The 21,898-nt window shown below is 37.3% G+C and overlaps 1 protein-coding gene across 1 annotated transcript in view; it reads right to left on the reverse strand.

Moving 5' to 3' along the window:
* The window catches only part of LOC136874552 (uncharacterized), a 188,851-nt gene that overhangs the window by 121,541 nt on the left and 45,412 nt on the right, over nt 1-21,898 (reverse strand). The window contains exon 6 of the mRNA XM_068227842.1: nt 4,212-4,420. Coding sequence (XP_068083943.1) covers nt 4,212-4,420 — 209 coding nt within the window. The remainder of the gene's footprint in view (nt 1-4,211; nt 4,421-21,898) is intronic.

Genomic DNA, 21,898 nt, shown 5'->3' on the forward strand with positions numbered 1-21,898 from the left:
CTGACATAGAGAAGTGCTTGTTTTTTCTTCTGAATAAATAGTAAAAATATATGATTTCAGTGGGGTGTTTTCTGATCTTTAATTGGTGAACCTAACAATACTGTTGATTGCAACTGCAAGCTCACTGCATTAGCTTTGCTACACCTTCATTCAATCTCACTCACTACAGTACCATCCTGGAAGAACACACAACCTAAATACTTAAAATTATCTACCTGTTCCAGCTTTGTGTCACCAATCTGACATTCAGTTCTGTTGAATTTCTTACCTACAGACATCAATTTAGTCTTCGAAAGGCTAATTTTCATACCATACTCATTGCACCTATTTTCAAGTTCAAAGATTTTACTCTTCAGGCTTTTGGCACAATCTGCCATTAAGACCAAGTTGTCAGCATAGACCAGACTGCTTACTACATTTCCACCTAACTGAACCCCTCCCTGCCATTTTATGCCTTTCAGCAGATGATAGATGTAAACTACGAACAGCAAAGGTGAAAGATTACAGCCTTGTCTAACCCCCGTAAGTACCCTGAACCAAGAACGCATTCTACCGTCAATTCTCACTGCAGCCCAACTAAATTACACCAAAACCTCATTGTGCTACGTTCATTTATGAATTTTATATACTAAAATGTGTGATCCTCTAAAACTTGATTCCTGTAGCAGAGTATATATTATGCTTGGCTGTGCAGTTGCTTATGACCTGATAAGGTGGAAACATATAAATGTATCCCGAAGATGTTATCCTGGACTATGTTTCTCAGTTCAATAATATAAACCTGGAAACGATGAAAAGCTATACCAAGTTTAACTAGAAACAAGATTGAACCCAGTATTTGAAGATGATAAATTTTGAACGCATACAAACCTCATTTCCTCCTTTAGGTTGTTTTTAATTGTGATATTGACCCCAAGTTTGTGAACATGTAGAAATATGAGACAAGAACTTTGTATTTTTATTTAAGTATATATTTTAACATAAAGTCTTTAGGAGATAGTGCTAAAAAAATGTTGATGTATTTTTATATTTTCACTGCCAGTTTTTCATGATTTTCATGCAGCTAATGATGGCATCAAAGTAATGCCGAAACTAGTACTGCTTAATAAATTTAATATCTTGTAGTAAATTCAAACAACTTTGTTTTGTATTGAATAGATGGAACCCTTGAAAAACTTTATAAGTATTTGTGATAACTACAAGACAGATAGTTAAAGAAAAATAGACGAATAAGTTCAAAGGGAGAAACGAGAGAAAATTCTAATGGATTCTAAGAGAAATATGATTAAAATGTTTTATTTATGAATCACACTGACTTCATCAGCCCATCTCAAGAGGATGTTTGAAGTACAGTATTACCGCTCTTTAACATTTTTTCAAGGGATCCAAGGAATAGTGGTATAAACAGAGGGAAGGAGTAAATCCTGGGAAACAACATGTATGCCGGTATGTAAAAAATGCTCTGGAAAAGGAGGTAAATATTACACAATTGCATATTATTAATTCATACAGTATTTCAACCTTAATCCTATTACGAACCTCAAATAAAGGTTCAGTGTAAATTAATTGTTGATATTACACTGCCTTTGTAATATAGAGTATTACTTTAACATGATTACCTTTCATAGAATAGCTATAGAATTACTTAAAATGCAATAGATTCTCTTTCTCTGGATGTAACATTTCAATTACTACTATTGTACCCATTTACAACACTAACACACATTTTTTTCCAGAAGGAAAACTACACAATCACTGCTTCCTACTGAAATAATCCAGAATTGACCTCTGTTTACACTTCTTAATTTTTTTTTTTTTGCTAGGGGCTTTACATCGCACCGACACAGATAGGTCTTATGGCGATGACGGGATAGGAAAGGCCTAGGAGTTGGAAGGAAGCGGCCGTGGCCTTAATTAAGGTACAGCCCCAGCATTTGCCTGGTGTGAAAATGGGAAACCACGGAAAACCATCTTCAGGGCTGCCGATAGTGGGATTCGAACCTACTATCTCCCGGATGCAAGCTCACAGCCGCGCGCCTCTACGCGCACGGCCAACTCGCCCGGTCTTCTTAATTCTAACATTCTCTATTAGTTTTTCAAGTTCATAAAGGTACCGGTAATGAAAATTATTTTCACTCCTCCCTACAGATGACATATCTACATAAAGTGTCCACTGCTGCACTTGTCTCAGCACTGGTAGGCATTACTGCACTATACTTATTTTCTTCACTGCTGCTGGTGGGAGATTTGACTACTGTTTGTTCTGCAACCAATCCCTGCACACTTCTTTTCCTCTTAGTTATCACAGCATCAGCCACCTAAAGAAAGTCTTCAGCAGTGGAGTTTGACTGCAACATTCTCCATACATGAGGAAGCAGGTGGCAGCAGCTTCTTCTTCTTCTCCTTCTTTCGCTGGCAGCTGAGAGTCGAGAGGATTCTTCAAGAATTCTACTTTCAAGAAACAATTTGAGATGGTAGTCTGTTTCACAACTTTCCAAGTCTTTGCAGTGAAGTGAAGCGCATCCACGATTGAAACTTTAAATGATGATGAATCCTTTCTAGCATCTATAAGGAATAAAATTTGTTGCAACAGACTCTTCCTATAGGCGACTTTTAAACGAGTGTATAACCACTAAAACCTTGAGCTGTAGCTTTCTTGTGCAGTTACCAGGCAGACATTCTAACTGCATGTTCTTCAAATTAACATCCACAGGATATGCAGGACAATGATCAATGAAATTAAGGATCTTCCTATTTTATGCACAGGGAGTTGGTAATGATTGCACATTATTGAAGCAAGGAGGCTTTTTAGATTATCCTATCACAAAGGAGTGGAGCTTCTCGAAGCCATCAGCAGTGGTTCCCAACATTCCTGTGAGCTTCATTTGCTGTTTTCCACAATGGCATTTATACCCTTCACATTTTGAACATGCTGAAATTTTTTCAGTGCCAAGAATGTTCACCTCTTCAGACACCTTTTCCCTAAAGAGCACACCATCAAATGGAATGCCTGCAGCTCTTGGCATTTCAAACCAACCTTTTCCTATTTATTCCAATTCTTCGCTTTTGGAATATGAGCATTCTGAAGCACTTGATGTTATTCTTGCCCTGTTCTTCACTATTGTATTCAGCGTGGATACAGAAAGCTGCAACTCATGCGCCAATGCAACACGTGTTCCATAGAATGAATCAACTTTTTCCAAGATTCTTGCTATTTGTTTTACGATGCACCAACACAGATAGGTCTTATGGTGACAATGGGATAGGAAAGGCCTAGGAATGGGAAGGAATCAGCCGTGGCCTTAATTACGGTACAGCCCCAGCATTTGCCTGGTGTGAAAATGGGAAACCATGGAAAACCATCCTCAGGACTGCCGACAGTGGGGTTTAAACTCACTATCTCCCGGATGCAAGCTTACAGCTGCGCGCCCCTAACCATACGCCCAACTCATCCGGTTTTCCAAGATTCAAACCTCCCCATCCAAAGTGAAAATATTCCTTTCCTTCTTTTTTTCATTATTAGCCAGAAAAGCAAACATTAACAATAAAGCAATAACAAAGAAGGATTACTTTGGCCGCTTGACTCTGATAACAAGAACAAAAAACGTAACAAATAACAAAAATAAATGGGGCAAATCAGCAACAGTAACTTGAACAAATGCAAGCATAAAACAATAACCAAGAAATAACAAACTCCACAAGATAAACGCTGAATCACTTGATAACTTCATGTGCATGGGTTAAGTAGAAGTTCGATGCTAGAGTTAGACCATGGCTGCTTGATTTAATCACCATGCCATGGTAACCTGAAACATTTAAGTTACTTCCAATGCCATTTTACTTCAATTTTTTCCCCTCTCAAAGATGCTGACATGGTGTAAATGGCAGGAAGCATAAAATGTCGCAAATGTAAATTTGAGGATTCTAATACATTGCAACCTCGTTGGTGTGTTCCTCATTAACACGTTTTCCCATTTAGCATGTCATAAATTCAAATTCCCGATTCTCATCGTATTAAATGTACCTAAAAATCTGAGGGGATCAACAAAAAATGTTGTAAATGACAGGAAAACATTGAATATGGGAATGTAAAAACAGGGTAATACTGTATTTCAGTAAGTTAAAAGTCTGGATATGACTGGGGATGACTGAAAGGGGAACTGAATAGTTATTACAACAAGAATATGAAGGTAGTAACTGAGATATCTCACCTTTATCTTTCTTCTCTCGAAACATTTTAAGCCACTCAAACACACGCTTGCGAGAAACATTGAATATTCTGGCAGCTTTCATCTGGCTATGACTGTCTGCAAATGCTGCAACTTCTGTCCGAAATGCAGGAGGATACTGGATACGGCGTTCCTCTTCTCCACTGTGCTTTGTATTTTCCATGCCTTCATGATAAGGTTTCTCTTCAAATCTGAATCGAATGGAAAGAAATTAGATGAAGTAAGGAAAAACAAAGGCAACTTTCTTAATTTTACGGTCAAATATAGTTGAATGAATATTAAACATTCACTAGAATAATATCATTTCTATGAAATTAAAACCACCACCCTATTCACAGTTTCAACAGAACATAATGCATATACAGTGAAACCTCGTTAGAGCATTCTTCATTAACACATTTTCCCATTTAGCGCATCGTAAATTCGACGATTCCCATCATATTAAATCTTTCTTTGACCAGTACGTTAGAAAACATGTTAGTAATATCAAAAGAGCACATAATGTGGTATTACTAACGGTCAAAGAAACTGTAAATATTAGCAAAGACAACCTCGCAAAACATAGTAAATTCAGCAAGCTTGAATTAGAAGACTTCTTAAGAATCCTAAACTTTGTTCGAAAAAACAACTATTTTACTTTTAATGGTAAAATTTACCATCAAGGTGGCCTAGCTATGGGAGATCCCTTATCTGGCATCTTAGCCAACATCTATTTGGATTCCTTAGAAACATCTTAAAATTTCAACTAATATAAAAGGCTTTAACTTGTGGCTTCGGTATGTAGATGACACGTTCGTAATTATTAATAAAGAACTCAATAACAGTATTGATATTTTAAACTTTTTAAACAACCTAGACCAAAACATTAAATTTACTAAAGAAGTAGAAATCAACAGTTCCTTAAATTTCCTAGATATCACAGTAACACGTAATAATGATAACTTTGACTTCCAAATTTATAGAAAACCTACTCACACCTCAACAACAATAGAAAATACTTCATTACATCCCAACTCCCGTAAACTAGCTACCTTTCACAGCTTAATTTACAGAGCCTTTTAAAAATCCCTCTATCTCCTAAAAACCTAAAAGCATAACTCAATTGAATAAAAGATTTAGCAAAAAATAATGGGTATAAACTAGAAACAATTAACCATTTAACAAGATCAAACTCAAATTAACGACAAAACTCATCCCTGACAGACCCCCCAAAAGAAACCAAGTTTATTACTTTCACTTACAACAATCCAGACATTTACCAGGTCTCGAACCCATAAAAAACCAAAATACACGCATAGCCTTTAGAACAACCAACACTAACCAGAAATTATACTTCAATCACAACACAGTAAATTCAAACAGCAACGTTTATTCAAGTTCAGGCATAGGCCTATACAAGCTCGCTTGCACACAATGTGGTGCCTCGAACATTGGACAAACAGGCCAAGTTTTCAGACTAGGTACTTGGAACATTTTAATGCCATCAAACACAAGTTTTCAGCTAAAAGTTCCCATATGAGAGAAACAGGACATCATTTCACTACTATAGATCAAGATCGCACAATTATTAAAAAAGTAGGTAAAGGGAAATTGATGAATGAATTAGAAAACATCTATATACTTTTAGACCAATACTACAACAAAAATCTAAACCTCAATGTTATAACTGAAGTAAAAAACCCATTATATGAAATATTACCAAAATTATTGCAATCACTAAATTTAAAACAATACAACATTGTAAATAATCTTAAATTATCATCTTCCAGGACCCCTACTATTTTAAAAAACACAACTCCTACCCTGTCCGTCCCCGCAAACCCACTGCAACCGATAACACATAAACTTAATGCCCCGCTAATCCCCCACCTCCACCACAGCCACCTCCCCTAATCTCACATAGTTATAACACCAGAGCACAAGTGTCAGTCATTTCAACGCTATCATAGCAACTGATTAACACTATAACAATCGATAAAAATGAAATTACATACAACGGTTTTCTTTAACTCACCTTTACATTAACCAATTAACATCATAACTGATAAAGGGGTATGTGAATTCACACACACGCTCACACACACACGCACGCACGCACACACACACACACACACTCTCTCTCTCTCTCTCTGTTCCAAGTACCTAGTCTGAAAACTTGGCCTGTTTGTCCAATGTTCGAGGCACCACATTGTGTGCAAGCGAGCCTGTATATGCCTGAACTTGAATAAACGCTGCTGTTTCCGCAGTTACCATATACATTCTAATCTCTCCACTGCAGTTTACAACACAAGCAACTCTATTCTATTCCACCAGACCAGCAACAAAAAACAATAACTTCATCCCGAGGTCCATCACACTTTTTTCCACGGAATAATATCAATCTAGTCTCACCGATGTCTTCACATAACATTCGAAGCTATGGAAGTCAACTAAAAGAATAAGCGAAAGTTTCAACCCGCAACATATTCCTAATAAGCAATTACCTACAAATAACTGTCATCATCGTTGCCATTCAAACGCACTGAGTACCCATGAGTCTCCATCCACACTGACCAGTCTCCGTACCGATCTCGGTGCTGCAACCAGACAACTTTCAGCTTGATGCATATAAAACCTCATTTGGCTATGGAATATTTCCCTACCCCCGGTGATTTTAACTAAAATAAACCACTCTGCATTTTTCTGAAATGTCAATGCTACATTCTTCTTCCAACCTTAAAACAACAAGATGCACTTGGTACTAGATTTTTTATTTTTTATTTTATCCTTGCTCACCAAGCTGCTCTTGTGTAAATATGTATATAAATTGTAAAATTCTCAACTGTTCAATTGGACAATGTAAATACTGTATAGTTACCAACCACTGACATTAATTTTTGGTTACAAACATTGACGCCGAGCACTACACCCTTTCTCCCCTGATTGTTATAATGTAAATATTTTTTAAAACCTTATTCTCAACTGTTCAATTGGACAATGTAAATACTGTATAGTTACCAACCATTGACATTAATTTTTGGTTACAAACATTGACGCCGAGCACTACACCCTTTCTCCCTTGATTGTTATAATGTAAATATTTTTAAAACTTTATATTTTCCAATGATTGCGTCAACTGTTCTCCAGAGCACCACTGCCGAACTCTACTATTTTAATTTTTATGCATTGGTGCTGACTTCTTATTCTATAAACCTATATATTCAACCATCACTATTGTACAACTGTTTCCCATACTTAATTTTGTAATGTGTATTAATAATATGTATTAATTTGTGCATGTCAACTACTAACCAGGTACCTGATTTTTACCTTGAGGAGATAATTTGACTGATGATGCCCTCAATGAAGGGCGAAACATGTCTCAAGTGGAATCAATAATAAATTCCTAAATTCTATAATTTATATGTATTGAATAGGTGACAAAACAAACCTTTTAACATCCTACATTCAGGTACTTACCATCGAGCACTCTTCCTCACTCGTACGTGCTTTAAGAAGACTGCAGACTTATCTCATCACACAAGATTAACAACTTTAAATTTTATTTTAAACTTCACTTGGAGTGATCAGAAATACTTTTCTTTGTCATTATTCTAAAGATCAAACTGTTTAAGCTTTTAAAGACGCCACTCAAACTTATTGGTATACTAATGTCATTCCACGCCATTTCTCTGCTGATAGCTCAGAACATACCACTTACACGTTATAATTCTCATATTTTGGTCTGTATTGAATTGTACATTAAAGTACATTGTACATTTCTTACGCACTCAACCTTTACAAGGCACCTTTTAGTAGAATTAACTGTGTTCTCATAGAACTTTATAGTTGTGGCTACTTACTATCAAGCATTTCCCTCGCTCCTAAAGCATAATTTGGGAGAGCGGCAGAATTGTCTCATCACAAAAGATTAACTACAAACTAGCTTTAAAATTTATTTAAACTCCACTTGGAGTAATTCAGTAACATTTTACTTCATAATTATTCTAAAGATTGAACTGTTTAGGCTCCAAACTTATTTCTTACGCCCTCAACCAATACAGGATGCCATTTAACAAGATTCGATGCAGCAATAATTGTGTTCTTGTAGAACTACTAATATGCAACTTGTTACCACATTTTTAGACAAGGACATTCAAAAAAATTGTATATAAATTAGGACTGTTTGTAAGGCTTCATAAAGGCTTTATTATAAGAATATCTTAACTACTGTCATCCCTCTCGCTCATTTTTTGATGCATGCACCTATATCATCCTCACTTTTATAATTTGTAATTTATCTTAAAAAACTACAATTAAGAGCAATCAGGATCCTGATTTATTATCTTTCAGGTTTGAGACTAAGGCTGAAGATGCCCTTAAAAAGGCAAAACCTGTCCCTACAATTTACTTCATTAGATTGAATTCTTAATTAAAATTACTCTTTATGTATTGAATAGGCGGAATTAAATAAACATTAATTTTTCTTTGACTTTAATGTACAATTCAATACAGACCAAAATATGAGAATTATAACATGTAAGTGGTATGTTCTGAGCTGTCAGCAGAGAAATGGCGTGGAATGACATTAGTATACCAATAAGTTTGAGTGGCATCTTTAAAAGTAGGAAAGATCACAATATGAAGGTAATGTTGGAATTCAAGAGGACAACTTGGGGGAAATATTCATTTATAGGAAGGGGAGTTAGGGATTGGATTAACTTACCAAGGAAGATGTTCAATAAATTTCCAATGTCATTGAAATCATTTTAGAAAAGGCTAGGAAAACAACAGATAGGAATCTGCCACCTGGGTGACTGCACTAAATGCAGATCAGTATTGTTTGAATTGAATTGAACAGGTAATAGGTTAAATTCATGACAGATGAGATGATATTTTCAGTTCCACTGAACAGTTATTCTATCCAATCCAAAACATTGCTCATGGGCACCATGATGGTACAACCCTATACCAACCTCCTGATGGGAAACTGAGATTTTTCTGGCCCTAGAACCACACTGTGGTGTCGCTCATTAACCTGTTACCATAAGATTATTCCAGTGCACGCATAGAACAGCAGTACCGGTAGTTAGCTGCTATTCACTCTGTCTACAGTGGTTAGGTGATAGTTGAAGTGCCAACACTAGTCAAAATGTTTTTATTGTGAGTTAATTGTGTGTTTCAGTCATATACTGTACAGTTCTACAATGTGGTTTGTGTAACAATGTTTCTTTTTTACCGAACAAGTAAGTGTCGTATTTAATTGAATAATTGTGTAAAGTAGAATGATACATCATCTGAACATTATTTAAGGTAATGAATTGTGGAAATTCCTGAAAAGCTTGGCATGTTCCTTATTACAAGAACATATGACTATGCACCTTTCCCAAAGAATTCCCTAAGAACTTTGAAGCCTGGTCCGTGGTTTTCTAGGATGTGAGGAACCCACCACTGATCATGAAGTGGCACAAAGGAGACCTGGTCGATGTGCTTTCTGTCCTAGAAACATAGGAAAGGAGCAAATAATGTGTGTGTTCTGTTCTCGCAGACTGTGCACAGACCACCATAATGAAATCTGCAGTCAACTCAAAGACAAAAAGACTAAAATAAATAATGGTGTACAATTTAGTGATGGTATATAAAAGTAATGTTGAAATCATTTATTCAACAAAGAGTTATAACATTATAATGATGAAACCTGTTTTACCGGTATTGTAATTATTTTAAAGAAATGTTGCACAAACACAAGAAATTTTATTTTAATGCTATACTCTGGATCAATAAAAAGAAAAATAACATAAAAGTTAAACATATATTTTAAAATAACTGCCTGAAGTATGTTTTTATAAGTGGGTCATCTGCAGTGTAGTTTGTATCCTGATAGTAACCAAGTGAGATTTTAGGGCTAGTAATCTGCCCCTGAGGTCAATGTACATCCAATTACATGTTCCTATCTTTCTATACGACTCGATTTGTCATGTGTAACAGCCGGATCCAATGATCTTCTTCACAGCCTTTTTCTCCAATTGCATGGTGTTGACAAGGCAGGCGAATTTGGTCCAGTTTTATGGCCAGATGCCCTTCCTGATGCCAACTCTATGTGAAGGGATGTAACTGCTATTGCATGTTTCTGTGGTGGTAGGTAGTGTGATGTGTTGTGTGTACTCAAAGATGTGTATTAAGACAATCACAAATATCCAGTCCTCAAACCAGAGGAATTAACCATAGAACCCAGGGCTTTTTTTTTTCTTTCTTTTACAAGTTACAAGATACAGACAGGTCTTATGGTGATGATGGGATATAAAGGGGCTAGGAGTGGAAAGGAAGTGGCCATGGCCTTAATTAAGGTACAGCCCCAGTATTTGCCAGGTGTGAAAATGGAAAAACACAGAAAACCATCTTCAGGGCTGCCAACAGTGGGATTCAAACCCACTATCTCTCAAATGCAAGTTCACAGCTGCATGATCCTAACTGCACAGCTAACTCACTCGGTTCCAGGGCTTTCTAACCTAAGGCCAGTACACTGAACATTCAACCAAGGAGTCGGACATGGACTGATATAAACTATTATTTATTCTGAGATGTCTAGTGCTATATTTTACAGTTTATCCTTCCAGATGAAGATTTATTTGTAATAATACAATCAATACCTTCATTTTCAATTGACAGTTGGGGGTCATCGTTGCTTTACATCCATAAGTATAACCTTAAAGTGCCCTACACGTATCCCGCGGGTGGTGCTAAATAAGCAACATTGGCTGCTGGACAAAAAAAAAAAAAATTCTTGCGAGAGGGTACATCACAACCGTGATCATGAGTACAAAAGGTTCCTCTCAGAGCCAAACAACAACAAAGGACCTAGGACAGGGATGCGAACCTATGCCACGCGTGTCAGCTAGTGACAAGTGAACACGATTTTGATGGCACACCACATGCACATATTAACGTTTTGTACTATAGACTATACATATCTCGTGCATTTATAGTCATAGTGTTTCAGGTTTAAGAAATAAATACAGAAAATCTAAGTTCTAGTTCCATTCGGAAGTGCATTAAGGCAACACTGCAACATCGACAGGTCCGGAAGTCAAGTGAGATAAATGTCAGACGCGGCTGGCAAGCCATTCTCCCCCACATCAGTCAATCAGTGAAGTTTGGCTTGTGTGTAGTTGCCAGCAGCGCGTAAGTTTTCTTTGTGCGTAACTGTTTATTTTGAATTTTTTAAGACGAACAGTTGTCAAGAGATTATCCCAATTTCGAGATTTGGAGAAATTATCGCACTTAAACCTCATATTGGAAAAATTAATTATATTATTACAGACTTCTTCTTCTTTTTTTTATTTTTTATTTTTGGGTGGTTGGATATTGACAGTGTTGACTGAATTTCAAGAAAGCAGTACATGGGTGAACAAATTCGTACAATCTGGTGAAGCACTGGTGAAAATCGAGTGTGCTGTTGATAGCGAATACTCTCTACAGAAGCCGGAGTACTTAATAGTCTTCCACATACATTTTCGGCCATGAAGAAACTTGCTTCAGCGCTACTTACCCATACGCCTGTAAGCAGCTATTTTCTACAATAAACGCTGTGAAGTCCTGGTTCATACCGAAGTGCTTCTTGTGTGTTATTGAAGACAACAAGTTATGAACCTAACATAAATAACATTGTTACTAAGATTCAGCACTAAGCTTCCCAATTAAGCTGAGAATGAGATTTTACTTTAAGTCCTTTAGCAATATTAGTATTTTTTTATTTTTATACCTAACCAGCTATTTTACCCGGCGCTACCCTGGCATTTTATTGACTGTTTACTTTTAGGTATTTTATTACCTGTTAATTATGTGTGAAGATAATTTTTGTAGATTTCATTATTGTGACGACTGATTAAGAACTATTTTATAGTTTAGGATTTTATTGTTATGTGTTTAATTTCAAGTCTTATAGATTATTTTGTTTCTCGTTAATTAAACTAATCTCGGTAAGTTTGGACATTTTCTTCATCACCACTTTTCGCCATGCCTACGGAGCTGAACTGGTACTTAAACACCATCCAGAGTATCACAATACAACTCAGCGACCATGGAAACTATGGATTTGAAGCTAATATTGGTTGTTTTTGATTATTCCTGTACGACATTCCCATCCCTACATTTACTAGAAGGTGTCTTACTCCCCCAGTATTTTTTCGAGATAGTAATTCATATCTGTACGAAGTTTGCTTGAGAACTATTATTGTTTAGTATCACTAGATACTATACACATGTACATCTAAAATTTTGGTAATTTCCTCTTTCACGCCTTTTACTTTTAGGATTTGTATTACCTGTTTCAAGTGTTTTTAAAAAGTTTTCTTAATTGTGACGTTGATTGATTGTTTATGAACTCTTTTGCAAATTTGTAAATTTAGAAATATTGTTATGTGTATAATTGTATGTTCTAGTTTAAGATTATTTTGTTTCGCCTTAAAGTATTTCCTTGTGGTAGCTCAAAGAGTCTGACAAGTAGTTGATCCTTTCAAACAAATAACAAAAATAAGTTATAATGTAATGTATTTACGCATCGTGTTATAGATATGATTAGATGTTATGAGTCTCATTATGACAGCCATACTGGAGTACAGGATGTAAAAAGTTTCAAACAAATTTATTAAAAACCACCATTCCAATACTTTACAATCTTCAAGTTTAAGATACAAATGTTACATTGATTTTAAAATGGGACATGTTTTGCTTAAGCTTTGTAAGCATCTTCAGCCACATTTAATCTAAAACTAAGTCAGCCAGATCATCTCAAACAACCAACAAGGCTAGTCACCTCTCTGTCAATACTAGGGTTTTCAACACACACCACATAGTGAATTCTTCCACATCTAAGGCTTTATTGAACACCCTATTTGTTGAATCTACGCTAGACAGCTCACGACTACAATCTATTACTAAGATTGTTCCATGAAACAACACTTCCACACTGATGCTTCAAGCGCCTTTTGACATTAATACACAACTACTTGGAGTCAACAACTCTACTGTAATTCTACGTACCTGATTCTCATTCAACAAGGTTCGAAGATTTATTTTTCAATATTTTAATTAATCCACGCTTCATTAATATCAACTAATTTTGTACAATCCAATTGTATGTTAGATCATTATGACTATATCTCATTCTACAAATAATCAACTTGTACTTCTTTCGCCAACACTAGTATTCATTCCATATACATATAATACTATGACAAGTTTATTATTGAATTTTAGTTACATTTAAGCATCACTTTCTCCACAGACTAGATTTTTATGACTGTTTTATCTTGTATTAAAGCATGCATTATACTTTAATGAGGAACCCAGTTCAGGGCCCTGACTTAGCTTTAGATTAACTGTGGCTGAAGATGCTACATAAAGCTTAAGCGAAACATGTTCCATTTTAACATCTATGTAACATTTGTATCTTAAACTTAAAGATTGTAAAGAATTGGAATGGTGGTTTTTAATAAATTTGAAATTTTTTACATTATAGATATGATGTACAGGATTCCAACTGTCACTGGGAATGTCACCAATTAGCCGATCGACACCGAAAACTGTGTAAAAAACTTTAATCTCGGTGAATTTGGACATTTCCTTTATCACCCCTTCTGATGCAGCATGCCGATGGGTGCCGAACTTGGACTTAAAACGACATCCTTAGTGCCACTATTCATCTCAGTAACCCCAGAAACTATGGATTCGACACTACTATAGGCTTTGCAAGTGATAAATATCGTTAATCTGTATTGAAGATACTGAATGTAGGATGTTAAAGGGTTTATTGTGTCACCTATTCAATACATTACAAATTTTTAAACACTTAGGAATTTATTATTATTTCCTATTGAGGCATGTTTCACCCTTCATTGAGGGCATCATCAGTCATAGTACCTCCTCACGGCATAAATCAGGTACCTGATTGGTAATTAAATTGTAAACACTAAGATATAAACTTAACATGTTACAATGGGAGTGTCAAGAAAAAAAGAAAAACATGTTCAGTGATGATACAGTTAAACAATATATGTTTATAGATACAGTAGTTGGCACCAATGCATAAAATCACAGGGTATTTTAGCAGGGTCCAGCAGTGGTGGTCCGGGAATAACTGACGCTACTCTGTTAGAAAATCATAGGAAATTATAAAGTTTATACTTATATTTACATGGAAACAGATAGGGGAGAAAGGGTATAAAGTGTCTGGCGTCAATGTTCATACACTAATTACTGCCGTTGGTTGAATGATTACAGGTTGACAGGGTAACTATACAGTAATTTTACAATATTCAATTGAACAGTTGAGAAATTACAAGCTTATAATACATATTCACAAGAGAGCAGCTTGTGGAGAAAGGATACAAAATGTCTGGCATTAAGTGCGTCCCGTTGTTTTAGCCGTTGGTTGACGAATGCAGCATTAACACTATCAGTAATATGCAGAATGGTCCAACCTCAGTTCATAACCGTAGGGGGCAGGGAAAATATTGCACCGTGTATTCAAGAATGTCAAATGAGGTTCTATAGGCGTAGTCATACTGGAAGTTGTCTGGTTGAAGTCCCAGGTTCATGAATATGGCTCAATAAGTACGTTGAATTTGGTTGGCATGCACGGAGACTCATTGGGTGTCATTGAGTAAACGGTGCATTATGAATGGCAACAATAACGGCAGTTATATGTTGATAATTGTATTTACAGGGAATATGTTGCGGGTTAGAATCTTTCACTTTTTAGTTCTGTTAACTTCATGTAGCTTTGAATACTATGTGAAAACATCAGTGTGGGATGCTAGTGAGACTTTAAACTGATACTATTCCGTAAATGAAAACATTAAGGACCTCGGGACGAAGTTATTATTTTGTGCTGCTGGCCTGGTGAAATAGAATGGAGCTGCTTATGGTATAATTTGCAGTGGAGGGATTAAACGAGAAAGTACATTACTACAGAGTCAGGGAAGTTATCTGATGTGTACTTAGAAGCTACTTGTTGGTGAGTGTTGACTGACTATGAAGGAGGTTCAGCCGGTATTCAATACGAATATGAATACCGGCTGAGCCTCCTTCATAGTCAAACAACACTCACCAACAAGTAGCTTCTCAGTACACATCAGATACCTTCCTTTCCATGCAACACAACTTTTAACAACACACTAGAATCCAGCGCGCACCAGTACGAACATGGCGTGCCACTACGGCTCCTCTTCACAAACAGTAAAAGAAGATGTCTTGTCCCAGCTATGACGCTCTGACTCTGTAGTAATGTACTTTCTCGTTTAATCCCTCCACTGCGAATTATACCATAAGCAGCTCCATTCTATTTCACCAGGCCAGCAGCACAAAATAATAACTTTGTCCCGAGGTCCTTAATGTTTTCATTTACGGAATAGTATCAGTTTAAAGTCTCACTAGCATCTCGCACTGATGTTTTCACATAGTATTCAAAGCTACATGAAGTTAACAGAACTAAAAAGTGAAAGATTCTAACCCGCAACATATTCCCTGTAAATACAATTATCAACATATAACTGCCGTCATTGTTGCCATTCATGATGCACCGTTTACTCAATGACACCCAATGAGTCTCCGTACATGCCAACCAAATTCAACGTACTTACTGAGCCATATTCATGAACCTGGGACTTCAACCAGACAACTTCCAGTATGACTACGCCTATAGAAACTCATTTGACATTCTTGAATAAACAGTGGAATATTTTCCCTGCCCCCTATGGTTATGAACTGAGGTTGGACCATTCTGCATATTACTGATAGTGTTAATGTTGCATTCGTCAACCAACGGCTAAAACAACGGGACGCACTTAATGCCAGACATTTTGTATCCTTTCTCCCCAAGCTGCTCTCTTGTAAATATGTATTATAAGCTTTTAATTTCTCAAATGTTTAACTGAATATTGTAAAATTACTGTATAGTTACCCTGTCAACCTGTAATCATTCAACCAACGGCAGTAATTAGTGTATGAACATTGACGCTAGACACTTTATACCCTTTCTCCCCTATCTGTTTTCATGTAAATATATGTATAAACTTTATAATTTCCAATGATTTTCTAACAGAGTAGTGTCAATTATTCCCGGACCAGCACTGCTGGACCCTGCTAAAATACCCTGTGATTTTATGCATTGGTGCCAACTACTGTGTCTATAAACATATCTTGTTTAACTGTATCATCACTGAACATGTTTTTCTTTTTTTCTTGACTTTCCCATTGTAACATGTTAAGTTTGTATCTTAGTGTTTACAATTTAATTACCAATCAGGTACCTGATTTATGCCTTGAGGAGGTACTATGACTGATGATGCCCTCAATGAAGGGCGAAACATGTTTCAATAGGAAATAATAATAAATTCCAAAGTGTTTAAAAATTTATAATGTATTGAATAGGTGACACAATAAACCCTTTAGCATCCTACTACTATAGGCTGTTCTTAATTATTTTACATCACCCCCTCCCCCAGGGGTACTTTTCGAGATAGTAACTCATATCTGTACTGAGTTTGGTTGAGAGCTGTGATGTGGTTTAAAATTCAATTTAAAGGCATCTGGAGTGTCAGTATTTATCTAAGCAATCCCGAAAACTATGGATTCGGCAGTAATATTCGTCGTTTTCAATTATTGTTTAGTATCACCACCTCCACCAGGGGTGCAAGGGGTGTCTTACCCCACAAATTTTTTTTCCAGATAGTATAGTAAGTCATGTGTGTACCAATTTTAGTTGAGAGCTATGTTGGAATATAACATAAACATACACATCCATAGTCTCGGTCATTTTGGAAATTCCTTTTTTCAACCCTTCTCAACCTCCATTCCGACTGGGCCTGCACTCTGACTTAAACGGCATCCAAAGTGTCACGTGTTAGGGGAGTCCTGCTCCCACACCCCCGTCATTTTTTATTTGTTTGTTTGAAAGCTATGCTGGAACATACATTCACCCATAATCTTGGTTATTTTTGATATTTTCTTTTTCACCCCTTCTCATCCCCATGTCGATGCAGGTGAACCTGGACTTAAACGACACCTAGAGTGTCACTATTCATCTCAGCGACACCGAAAACTATGGATTCTACTTTAATATTGGTTGTTTTATATTACTTTTTTACTTCATGCCATTTCCACTCCTGCTCAGAGGGGTGCACACACATAAATCTATAAACTGGGCCATTTTGGACTTTTTTCCAGCCCTTATCACCCCCATGCCGAACTGAACTTGGACTAATGACATGCAGAGTGTCACTGTTAATCTCAGCGACTCCAAAACCTATGGTTTTGAACTACTTTCGATTATTTGTATATATGCCACCCTCTCCTTACCACAACCCCTAGGGATGGCTTACCACACAGTTCTCTTCCCGAGACATCCATATGTGTAGCAGAATCTCTCCTTTGCTTAGCCTACATTTACACACATGTCTACTTCGAACACCAGACCTGTATTCTACTGCAGAATCCTTGAGCTGACGTTGCCATGGTTACTGCTGGTCATTTCTTCATCCATTTCCTAGAGCGAGGAAGTGTGATGCCAATATCTCCAAAATGGTTGGTTTTAGGCCATTAAAACATGGTTTTCAGGGCCCACAGGGCCTCGCCGAGTTTTATTCTACAGATCATGAGGCTTAAAATGAGCTCTGTCTTGTCCTTGTACGGTACATCGAATATTTCGCCTATATTAGCCTATGTTAATGTGCCAAAGGGCCTAAAACTAGGGAATGGAGAGGGATGTTAAAAGTTTTTGTAGATGGGGTTACCCACAGGGTCCTAAAAGTTAAGAATACAAAATTTGGTTCAAATTGGTGGAATGGTATGGATTTGTATAAGGAACAGACAGACAGACAGACAGACAGACAGACAGACAGACAGACAGACAGACAGACAGACAGACAGACAGACAGACAGACAGACAGACAGACAGACAGACAGACAGACAGACAGACATTCTCCTTTATATATTGAAATGGGAATGCCCTGTCGACATTCACCGTCAAAATATTTCTTACGCAACTCACGCTAACACCCGTCTACTGTGGTTTGAAAAGACTACTGAGCGCTTCGGCAGCAGATGTGACAGCAAGGCAGGTGATCGCTCGCAGCAAGGAACCAGCCAAGGCCAAGTAATGTCACAGTCGAACGTCCCATTGCTTCCATTTCATTATCTCCAGAATTGAACATCCAATCAAAATTTTAACCACGTCACCATGTAGATCCTTATAACAGATGATAATGTACCAAATTTCTAGAAAATCAGAGGAAGAATAGCCGAGTTATTAAAGACTGAAGAATCTTGTATATGAAACCTTGCAGTCTGACCCACACGTATAAAAGAAGCGTGCTGGCTAAGTAGAATTCAGTGTGTCTTCGTATCCCAGCTGCCACGTTGTGCAGGCCAGCTGTGGAAGTTGTACTCGAGATCGTTACTTTGTCCGGCTGCGTGCCGATGACAGAACGTGAGTGATACAGTTAAATTTTCTAAGTGTTAGAAGTGCGATCTTAGGACTTAAACTTCGTGTGAGATTGAAGGAGGCGAATTATCTCGAGTTATTGATAGTGACGTATTTGTACAAACAGTAACACAAGAGAGTCGGTTTCATAATGTGTCAAACTGAAAGGGCTTAGATGATTGATGTTTTAAACAATCACAAAGTGACTTGTGAATTTCATTTCAGTTCACAGAGATTGTTTCTTAATTCATTTTATAGGACTGTTCCTGTGTCTTTCGTAAGACTGTGCTTAATTCACTTCATAAAGACTGTACCTCAGTAAAACTTTCTTTCTTTTCAAGAGACTGTGCTTAACTCGTTTCATAAAGACTGTGCCTCAGTGAAAACTTAATTTCTTTCCATAAAACTGTGCATCTCATTTCATAAGACTGTGCCTTTGTGAAAGAACATAATTTCTGATCATAAGATTGTGTGTGCTCTAACTTGCAATTATATATATATTTTTTTTTTTTTGCTAGGGGCTTTACGTCGCACCGACACAGATAGGTCTTATGGCGACGATGGGATAGGAAAGGCCTAGGAGTTGGAAGGAAGCGGCCGTGGCCTTAATTAAGGTACAGCCCCAGCATTTGCCTGGTGTGAAAATGGGAAACCACGGAAAACCATTTTCAGGGCTGCCGATAGTGGGATTCGAACCTACTATCTCCCGGATGCAAGCTCACAGCCACGCGCCTCTACGCGCACGGCCAACTCGCCCGGTAACTTGCAATTATAGAACTGTACATTAATTTTATCATGTTCAAGCATTACGCAAGACTATGACCTAGAGACTTAATTTATTACTTTTCACTAGACTATGCCAAAGTAATGGTTCATTTCATTTCATGACTGAACCTTAGATCCATAGAAGGTTCCAGATCATTGTGTTACCCCATTAATTTCGAGTTTGTCGACGAGTGTATCAGACGATAATTACTTTCTTATTTTGAACTGTGCTAATTTTCCTCATCACAATCCGTGATACTGAATTTATTTGAATTTCTTCGCAGTGTTTGCGTCCAACCCTATTAACCGTGGAACTTGTGAATTTTATGAAGAGTGTCATGTCACAATCTTTAGTGCAGTGCGGTAAAGAAGTGTCGTATCAGATTTTATTGACATTCTGTGCAAAGTCCACACATTTCTCTACTCCCTTCATGGGATTTCAGTGGAATAAAAGCTAATTAAATATTCCACACTGCACGCAGACATCACCGGACGTCAGATTCCCAGGTTCAAGTCTCAGCCGAACTTCGAAGGTCGTCAAACTCCATGGGATAACGTAGTGCCATCGTGCTGAGAGGAGTTCTATGGTGAGGGGGAAGGAGTTCAACAACGTGCGACATCACCGACGCCAACAGACAACATCTCTCCCTACCTCTACATGGACATTCAAAATCTCAACTGTTTGTCTGTAAAAGGTGATATAAATTGTCAATTTTTTAAATAAACACAAGTTTCAACTTAATAAGAACTTAATATACTACCCATCTCTCTCTTACTCTCTGAGCATGGACCGTACACGCCCTGGCATCAATCCATGCTCTCCACTGAACTAAAGTAAGGGCGTTCCTGTTACAATATATAGAATAGATAGATAATACTCAGTCTGACTCATTGGTTAAATGCTCAGCGTTGAGGTGTTTGGTTCAGAGGGTCCCGGGTTCGATTCCCGGCTGAGTCGAGGATTTTAATCGCCTCTGATTAATTCTTTTGGCCCGGAGACTTGATGTTTCTGTTTCCTCTTCATATTCAGACAAGACACTATACCACCAACCACCACAGAAACACGCAATAGTGATTACATCCCTCCATATAGGGTTGGCGTCAGGAAGGGCATCCGGCCGTAAAACAGGGCCATATCCACATGTGCAACACAGTTTGCACCCGCAACTCCACAGATGTGTGAAAAGTGATAGGAAAAGAAGAAGATAGATAATACTTAATGAAGAAGTGTGCTACAATGGGCGCTTATTACATTTTTTTACAAATAATGTTAGGTATTCTTGAAGCTTACATATCTGAATATGTCATTTTGCAGTATTGGCAAAATGCGACCATGGAACATGCAATCAAACGCATTATTTTACAATATATACATACTGTAATAACACGTTATGAAACATAATTTGGAACTGGGGATGGAAGTCAGGGGTGTAGCCATTAAAAAGGAAATTATCAAGTGGTACAGTAGACAGTTGAGAATAATAAACCATACTTAAACTGACACACTAGTTGGAAAAGGTTCGCCATCCTTGACCTAGGACATTCACTGACAATACTACAACTAAAATTTGAAAGCATAAGCAAGGCACAGAGCAAAATACTTACAAGCGTGCTTAATAACATCCAACTGGATGTAGTACTCTTACAAGAAACTCATTGTGAAGACCAAAACCAACTCCTGTTCAGATGTAAGTTGCCAGGATACAATCTTGTCGCAGCAACTTTCCATGAGAGCTATGAAACGGCAACTTACGCTAAGAACAACATCGAGCAGGTAGAAGCTTTAAGTACAAGCGCTGATAATAATATATTCACCATCAAAATTAGAACTGCTGGCATAGAAGTTATCAACATCTATAAACCTCCTTCTCAGTCCTGGGTTAATGAAGCCATCCACAATGTGGAACATCCTACTGCCATCCAAGGAGATTTTAACAGTCACCACACCATCTGGGGATATAAAGATACCAATTCAGATGGCAATAGTATACTAGAATGGGCAGAGGCCGAAGATATTTTCTTGATGTATGATGCCAAAGAGAGGGGTACCTTTCACTCTGTTAGATGGAAGCATGACTATAACACAGACCTCTGTTTTCTTTCCAAGGACCAACAGGGGAGACCACTCCCATGCACAAGAAGTGTTAGACAATTTCCCTCGAAGTCAGCACAGGCCAGTTCTTCTGAAAGTCTGTATTGAAGTTCCAATTATAAGATCAAATCCAGTGCCCAGCTCTTGAAAACTATAACCATTCTACTGGACTCATATGTTAGATAGCAAAGAAGACAGCAATCAAATGGAAGTCGTTGATGAATTTCTGCATTGCTTAGACTCTGCCGAGAAGGAAAAATGGCATACACTGACGTCTAGTATTAACTTCCAACACTTCAGCAGAAAAGCATGGCCCCTCCTTAGGAAGCTGGGCAGTAGTACCCCTAATT

This window comes from Anabrus simplex, chromosome 5 (genome assembly GCF_040414725.1).
Source record: "Anabrus simplex isolate iqAnaSimp1 chromosome 5, ASM4041472v1, whole genome shotgun sequence".
Taxonomy (NCBI): domain Eukaryota; kingdom Metazoa; phylum Arthropoda; class Insecta; order Orthoptera; family Tettigoniidae; genus Anabrus; species Anabrus simplex.